Here is an 8,580-nt window from a genome sequence, read left to right as displayed (position 1 = left end):
TCATTTGGTTGTTTATTCGATTTTGTCTATTTGATTGTGTAAGAGAGAATTAGAATTAGTCTACACATCTCTGCATGTACATCAATCTACCACCTTGTAACTGAATTGTTTTCATGCAGAAAGTCATGCTGGTATATAACACAAATACTCTAGAGACAACACTTTGTATTTCCAAACTAAAAGCTTGATTTTATTACATTTCCTCTGCAACTGGGTGCGTTCAGGTTTAGGTTCAGCTGTGTGGCAGAGAGCCCTTCAATTCCCCTTGGTGTTCATTATTTAGGTGTTAGCTTTTGATTTAATTCAACTGTAGGAATAAAATTATGTGTTATCATAATAAAATTCCACAAGTATTCTTTCACTTTCTGTGTATCAAAGTTTAGTTTAATCTCCCAGGAGGACAGATACCAAGTTGTTCTTTACAGCAGCTTCTGTTCAGTTAACAACTGGTGACCATTGGAATGAGCTGTGTGCACAGACTCTCACTAATGAGGACTAACACAGATGGCTGACATTAATCTCTTTAAGTTATAGAACTTTTAAGACTTTTCAGAGATACTAAAACAGGATTAGGTCTAGTTAAATTTATGTCCTGTTAAAACTGGCTCATTACTCCAAGTGCTAATCCTGGGAAAGCCTGATCTATGTTAACAACAGAAATTAATAATAATGTCCTGGCTCCTGTGGAATCTAGGATCCTCTGGTGATTTACACCAAATGCTGATGTGGAAGGACATAGCAGGGTAGCCAGTAATTCTCAGCTTCTAATTGCTACATGAAATGCTTGGGATGAGCCAAACAAATGTGCTCTCCGGACATAATAAATTCATTATCCCAAACAAATGGATTTGCATTTCTTGCTGACGTCAGACAGTGGAGCTTTATTTTGAATTGTACTGAATCTGAAAGTTGGTAGAAACATAGTATTTATTACAGAGACGTAACCTTTAAGAGTGCATACATACATACATAATGATCTTTCAAAACAAAAGAACAGAAAACACTATCTATAGATATCTACAGTATTTGTAATCCTGATTTTTAATGTTATTCCACCAAAGTCCATTAAGCAATGACAGGGAGACTCCCAAGCATCTCATACAGACAACACCGTGTGCTTTCCAAAATATATCTTATGCTTTTCACACTGCACAGTTTTAGCCCAGGGTTACCTTCAGCACGCAGAGTTGGGGGTGAAAAGTTGGTCCTGTTCTTCCAGTCCAGCAATCCATACAGAGACTGTTATATTAACACCTGCCAGAGTTTTTATATTGTATCACTCTGTTCTTTTGTTGCAGATGGTATGATATTTAAAAATAGTTATTTTATTTTGTTTTGTTTTAACTGTGCACTTGTGTAAAGTTGAAGTGAATTGAAGCTCTTGGCTGGCAGTTGGCTGAACACATTAAGGTACCAATCAAAGATACAGTCTTAAATCCTACTTTTGGTTCAGTTTGCTAAAGACACCTTAGTGGGTCATTAAAGTCTAATATAAGGCCTCAGATACATTCTGAATTGTCATTAGAAGGAAATGTTTTAACCCTACTTTGAGTGGCATAAATTTGAGTCCAAAGACACTAGTTTCTCTCTCTGGAATGAGACTGAAATTTATTCAAAGGAGCAGGTTTTTGTAAATGTATTCCTTTTAGCTTCCAAATGTTTTAAGTCAATTCAAACGATTTCCATTGCTCAGTTTGCTCTTGACTTAAGAGTAAATGTCTGCTGAGCAAATGTCTGAGCTGTTAACACCAATAAAAGCTGTTTTTGATCACAGAGAAAACTCTTAAAAACACAAAAATGAGCCACACTGTTGGACCCAGTGAAATGCTCATTCATTGATTTTATATTTGAGTTTAACCCACATGTACTGTGTTGCTGTTATAAATGCTCACTAGATCACCAAATCTGTATTAATCCACTGCTGAAAATAGCCCCCAACAAATGAGTAACATTGCTTAAAAACTCAGCTGTTTTAGGAGTTTCTGAGCCTTATTTAGAAATTAAAGTATATTTTTGTCTGTTCAGATGTGTTCTTAAGGATTTAGATCCTCAGTAAAAATAAATAGGCTTGGGGTTGAGTCAGAATCATCATGCTTACAGTATGTTGCTAAACTCATAGTAGGATCCAGTTAAGTCAGCCCTGGGTTCTAGTTAGTGCAGTGTGAAAAGGGCTCATTATTTTTTGTGAGCTTTTATTGGCGGTGTTGGGGTTTGTAACTCGGCAAAAGCAAGCCATGCCTTTAGGAGGAGTATTCATACTCCTCTGCGCTGCGTCTTCCAAAGTCCATCCAGCCAAGATAATCTCTGTCCTTTATCCTGTGGCCTGGGGCTAGACCACTGGCTCTGCTAGTGAGGGAGGATCTGGTCTGGTAGGGAGAGCCTGGAAGATACAGCGACAGGAAGAGAATGACACACTGATGTGATGAGGACGGGGAAGATGTCAGTCTGCTGGGCCAAAACATGATTGCAGTGCACATTTTCTACCCATACTGTGTGATAATGATGTATAACCTCTGAATTAGGTGAAGTAACTCATGCTGACTTGCTCTGTTTCTATTCCCGTCTTTGTGTGTTCTGTAAAGACCAGTGAGCTCAGCAGGTCTCCCAGTCACACAGTGTTGACTTGAAAAAGAAACAGAGACACACAGTGACAGAGGGAGCAGAGAGTGAGGTCAGGAAACAGGGAGATGAACAGAGTGGGGAAGGATGGAGGAAGTAGCAAGGAGGGAGGAAAAAGGAGGAAGCATAAGTGGAAAAGATAGAGGGAGGTAACAAGTAGGAGGTATGGAAAGACAGAGAGAGGAGAGAGGAAGCTAGAGGGAGGTGGGAAATGCCAGATGGTGGGACTCAGGCACAGCATGAGTGACGACAGATTACAGAAGGATGGACGTCAGAAAGAGAGAAATAACACGACCAGGAGCAAACTAACATGAGAGGAATGGTCTGTGTGTAATTAGATGAGATGACCAAAGGGAAAGACTTTCGCTTCAGTTGCTCTTTCTATCCATCTCCTCCCTCCACCCTGACAGTTGTCAGGCTGTATGTCCAACTGCTCACCTTTCCTGGAGATGAGTCTGGCCAATAGCTGGCTCAGGCTGTATCGAGCATCTGCGTCCTCCTGTGGGTTGTAGTTGGCGAGCTGCCCTGAGGGGGGCGCTGGAGCTGAGCGAGCTTGGCGTGTGTGGTTGGGTGAGGGGGGAGGTAGAATGTCTGACATGAGAGCCTCACCCTCAGCTCTCTGTGACTGGGGAACATGAAATTTTTATGAACTACTGTGTTTCCCAGTGATTCAAAACTGATAATTGACTTTATCAAAACTTAGAATACAGACAATTGAAAAAAAAATTGCCTTGTTTCATTGTATATAAATATATTTTTTCATACAAAAATCTGTGTGTGTGTCTTACCATGGACTGTGTGGGCAGACTCAGGGAACCGCTGGACAGAGCAGCCAGGAGAACACACACACAGATACCTATGTTCATGACTGGAGGGGGAGAGAAGAGGAGAAGAGACAACACAACAAAGTTAAAAATAAATCCACTTCACCTAATGGGGTCATTTTCCTGTTGGGTCACTTGCTCTCTGCTGTCTCTCCTCTGCCCTTTGTTCTCTTTTATTGCCCCCCTTCAGCTTATTAAATATATGTTTCAGAAATAAATCATTCCACACACACTGCAGCAGATTAACCTTTGATGGTTCAGCTGGAACCTGAGGCAAACATGATTTTGTCTTTCTTACACACTCCTTCGCTCTGTCACAGAGTGGCAGAACAATTAGGTATTTAACACACACACACACACACACACACACACACACAGGAGTGGTGTGTGGCATAGTTGTGATGAATGTACACTTGTCAGCATTAGCAGATTCCCAGAGGAAACACGGCAGTTATCTCCAAATTGTCGTATTGCTCCATGTGCTGTTTTTTTAAACAAGGCTTCACATGGGAGTTAATATTAACAACAATGAGTTACATTCATTTCTCCCTATTTTCCATTCATTTACCAACACAAAAAAGATAATTTTAAAAAAAGTCAGTTATAGTCGTAGTTTGAGTCTAAATTGTGTTTTCTTTGCAGCCCTGATTTGCTTATAATGTAAAACTCATACAGCTCCTGTCTGTAATAGATAATCAACACTAGTTGAGCACTTTCTATTAAAGAGCAGTTCTACATGAGGGTGATGAAAATATGTAATGTGCAAAAGGCAATAATGAAAAAAAGATGGCATGATATTACGTTCCATCAGACTGATTTGTTAACACTGTATTACACTTGGAATCTGCAGCAGCATATTAGTTGTGATGAATTATGTTCTGCGTCAGAACATTCATCCAGAGGAAAACATCTAATTAGATAAAATGAACAACACTAGTCACTCTGAGGCTTTCAATCTCTTATAATTCAAAACCCCAATTTTTCTGTCTGTCCCAGTGTTTCTATTACAGCAGTACTCACTGGAGTACTCTTATTCTCTCAGTTTTAGTGGATAAATTTGTTTACTGTTACTCAGGATAATTACTCAGTTGCTCCCTATTTTATCCGTTTTGCTTGTTTGGCTCTCTGTTGCTTTACAGAGCAAAGGAATGGTCCTTTTGCTGCACACACACAGGAAAGCACATACACGGGATGATGGGAGAAGAACGATGTCTAGTTTTACATGGAATAGCTTCCTTGTGAAGACTTGAAATCAAAAGTGCCAGACACATGTGCTCCAAGGAAGTTGTGTTCATCCAACAGAAGTGATAAGAGTCAGTCCAGAGTTTCCTCTACTTATTGTTCACTGGACATGATGATTATATATATCATGACATGACCAAGGTATTGTAGAGCATCTTGAAATTAAACACCTTCATTCAGTTTTAAACCAAGTGATATCTTGAATTTATTTCTGTGTGAAATTATCACTGTAATTCAATAAAACAGGCTATTTGAATAATTTGTGTTTCAGTTGACACAGTGGTGGAGTAAATAGTCATTCTGTTGATGCTAATATAATTCCTGTTAGCAGCTGGTCATTGTCTCTCATTCATTATTCAATGGGCTGGTAATGATGTGTTACTGTAATGTGTGTGAAAGCCCTCTCCTCCTCAGAAAAAAAATAAAAATGAAAGGGAGAAGAAAAAAACACCTCCATGTTCAGTTATTGCACAGACATGAATATGCAGCTCTCTCATTCAATTTCTTTCTTACTTTCATTTATGAGCACAGTCCTTCTTATTAAATTTGCAGCAGCAAATACCACAAAATATGATATACGCAGAAAACACTACTTTGTATATGAAATATGATATACATACACAAAAACCAAATTCAAGTGTCATAATCTGATGATTTTCACACTGTGCAGTAAAATCTATTTGTCCTTAAAAAATTTTGATAATCTTATTTTGTTTATATTTTTTATTTATATTCATCTTATAGGTGTAAATGAACCTATTTTTATTATTTTCCCTGTATTTTCATTAACATGCCTCAATGCATGTCATTTTATATCTTCTCTTAAAGCCACAAGTTACTGAGCTACAGTTTCTGATGTAAAGAAAAAATTGTGAGAATATGAATGTAAAAAAAAAGTATTAATTAAAATATTTTAAATTAATTGTGAAAAACAAAATTTTTCTAATTAAAAATTACATCTTCTCAACTTTACATATGGAACTGACAAGTTTTGAATGTGTGATGTTAAAAAAAGCAGGACAACAATAAATAAATGAAAATGAAATTTGAAAATGAAAATAAAAAGTAAATCCATTCCAAAAGAACCATAACCAGCACAAAAAGTGTTTTGTAATAGATTTGTAATTCAGTCTGCTGCAAAAGAGATACTTGAAGGACACAACTGCAGAACCAATTTTTTTCTTTTTCTTACCTGCAGTTGTTGGCGTGGACCAGGAGAGGATGAGTCTGAAGATGTTGAGCTTCGCTCCTCCAGTGTAGAGGCTGTGAGTGAGTATGTGAGAGAGAGCACACCATGTTTTATACTGACACACAGGAAGGAGGAGGGGTCTGGACAGAGGGGAGGAGCCTGCTGCTGGCGCAGAAACTGATGCCACTGACGCAACTGAGAACGCAAACATGCATACATAGTGCAAACGCACAAACGAGCAGACACACACGCAAACATGCACACAAGGTTGGTACAAGGGGGGCAGTTTTAACTGTGTAACCCTTTTGCTCACCTGTGTCAAAAGCAGAGAGGAACACACACACACACACACACACACACACACACACACACACACACACACACACACACACACACACACACATCCTTGTATCTTTGTGGAGTTCTGTCACTGGATATATTCCCTTGTCAGCATTTTTGTCCCCACAATGCTGTTGTACCTCACGTATCAAGTATACAGGGCTCCTAGTTTCTGGGCCCAGTAAAACAAGCCCCCCACACACCATTTTGGATAATTTGAATCTGTGATTTTGAAATTCTGAAAAGCTCTTTAACATTGACTGAAATCCATTGGAGACTTGGAGACAAATTGAAGTACAATGGAAAAAGTCAAAGAGAAGGAAATCTGTACTCTGTAGTCAATATGTAGATGTGAAAACAGCATGTAGATTATGAATACAGAGTAAAATATATCTCACACTGCAGCTAAAGGCCCAAAAAATATTTCCACTCCATCATTGTGTTTCAATCTTTCTTTCTAATGGACCAAAGGAAACATGCAGTTCAGTGCCCTTCCAATTTCAGTGAGGGTGAAATGACTTTGGCTGATCAAAACCAGGGACATTGTTTAGGTATGACAGGCCACTGCAGTTTCATAAAGAAAATACATTTCTCTCTGGTGCTTTGTTCCCTTCATATTACAAATGATCACTGATGGAGTTCTGACAGAATGAGTCCAAAGTGGGGCAGACTGAAATTCTTGACTTTTTGTAAAGCTTTATTGTGTCTGATTCATGCTACACTGCTGAAATAGTTTATGGAGGAAATTTTCTTTTTTCAGTCTGAAAGACTAAAGTTTTGTCAGTTTGATCTCCAAGACAATCAGTCAAATAGAAGCTGCCGTGATTGTTCTTAGTCTTTATAATCACATCTCTGATTCTTTCTTTTTTTGGTAACAATTTTTAATATCTTCCATCACAGTCCGTACACTCATCAGTGATTAATGTGTAAGAGCACTGTCCTGTGAAAACCATCTAGCGTTGAATAAAGCAGTCACTGATTTGTTTTTTTCTTAGTGATTATGAATTTTAGCAAATCCAGTTGGTTTTTTTAAATGGTTTCTACAGAGTAACTAAAGAAATAGGAGAATTTTATTGACTCATGAAGGTACATGTCAGTGTATATTTAAAAAAGCATAGGGTTTTCATTCAAAGTAAATATGTAAGTGTGATATAACAATATGGAAAAGTTTTTTGAGCAGTTAAAGAGCTCCTTGATGGGCCTGTTGGAATGTATCACAAGCTGCAAGGTTAAAGTTAACTAAAAGAAAGTTATTCAGTTGATAAAAAATCTCTTGAACTCAGAGAATCCAGGTGGTGTCAGAGAGAAAAAGTAACAGCATGAGTGTGCTTTGTGGAGAAAGGCTGAATGACATTCAACATTAAAAGGTACGAGCCTCACATGTACTATCGAGATAACATGAAGTGGTGATGTGGTCGGTTTTCAAAAGGTTCATTAAAGCTGTAAAGGACTGACTTTAGCGTTTAACTGACTGCTGAAGCTAAAGAAACAATTAGTGATTGATCTCTTTGTTCAAGTCATTAGACATTACCTCAACAGCGTCTTTATTCCAGTGTTCATATTATAATGCTGTTAGAGAAGAAAAGCTCTTGTATCAGCTGTATTAGTCCTGATCTCTGTCAGAATGAGCTTTCATTGACCAGCAGGTATGTAGAGTGGAGACATACAGCTGTGCTGCCTTCACTGTCCAGGATTAAATTATTATTCCTGTTACATCTATTTAAATACTGATTTGCTTGCAGGTCTTGTCCGAATCATTTAAAATTCTTCAGTTGTTCAGCTGCCGGCGAGGTCACAGGAAGCCTCCCAGGCGTTTTTGAAAAATATTTTCACTTTTCAGCTTTGTGTAGTTCAAGTCCTGGAACTTTAACTTCCCAGGGGATCTTTGCTGGCACTCAGGCTTAAATGAATAATGTTATATTATGTGGCTCTATTTCGTCATTGAGGCCTGTAGAGTCACACTACTAGACTTGTTACCTCTGCACATATATAAGTTGCAAATAGCTGTTTGCACAATGCACAAATCATTTGTGGTACTGTTTATGGACTATGTATTATAATGAATGTAATATATGTTGCTTTTGAATGTGTGCTTTTCATTCGTTTTCATTCTTTGCTTATTTGCTGTGTTTACTGTTTTTGCAGTTCTTAATATTCCCCTACTTGCAGACTATGTCTTGTAGTAATCATCTGGGAATGGATCAAGTTCTCTCACAGATACTGTCACCTATTATTTTCAAAATTGCATTGACTGATCTGGGTCTATCCATGGTGTGTTTTTAGCTCTACTCCAATATGTTAATGAGGCTAACATTAGCCTGTTTCCTAACACTGCCATTAGCAGCTGTTTAACTTTTAATGGGGCAT

General features: G+C 38.1%; 1 protein-coding gene across 1 annotated transcript; it reads right to left on the bottom strand.

Annotated features, from left to right (window-relative positions):
* Window positions 1-909: 909 nt before the first annotated feature.
* On the bottom strand, window positions 910-6,107 carry ccka (cholecystokinin a). The gene is made up of 4 exons (XM_018684285.2): window positions 5,878-6,107; window positions 3,408-3,487; window positions 3,058-3,244; window positions 910-2,380 (listed from the first exon to the last, which is right to left on the bottom strand). Exons 1-4 carry the CDS (start codon window positions 6,083-6,085, stop codon window positions 2,241-2,243), a joined length of 615 nt encoding a protein of 204 aa, XP_018539801.1. The 5' UTR covers window positions 6,086-6,107; the 3' UTR covers window positions 910-2,240.
* Window positions 6,108-8,580: the final 2,473 nt, after the last annotated feature.

Source organism: Lates calcarifer, linkage group LG15, assembly GCF_001640805.2.
Source record: "Lates calcarifer isolate ASB-BC8 linkage group LG15, TLL_Latcal_v3, whole genome shotgun sequence".
Classification (NCBI taxonomy): Eukaryota; Metazoa; Chordata; class Actinopteri; family Centropomidae; genus Lates; species Lates calcarifer.
Note: the sequence above shows the minus strand (reverse complement) of the source record. Positions and strands in the feature narration are given on the sequence as shown.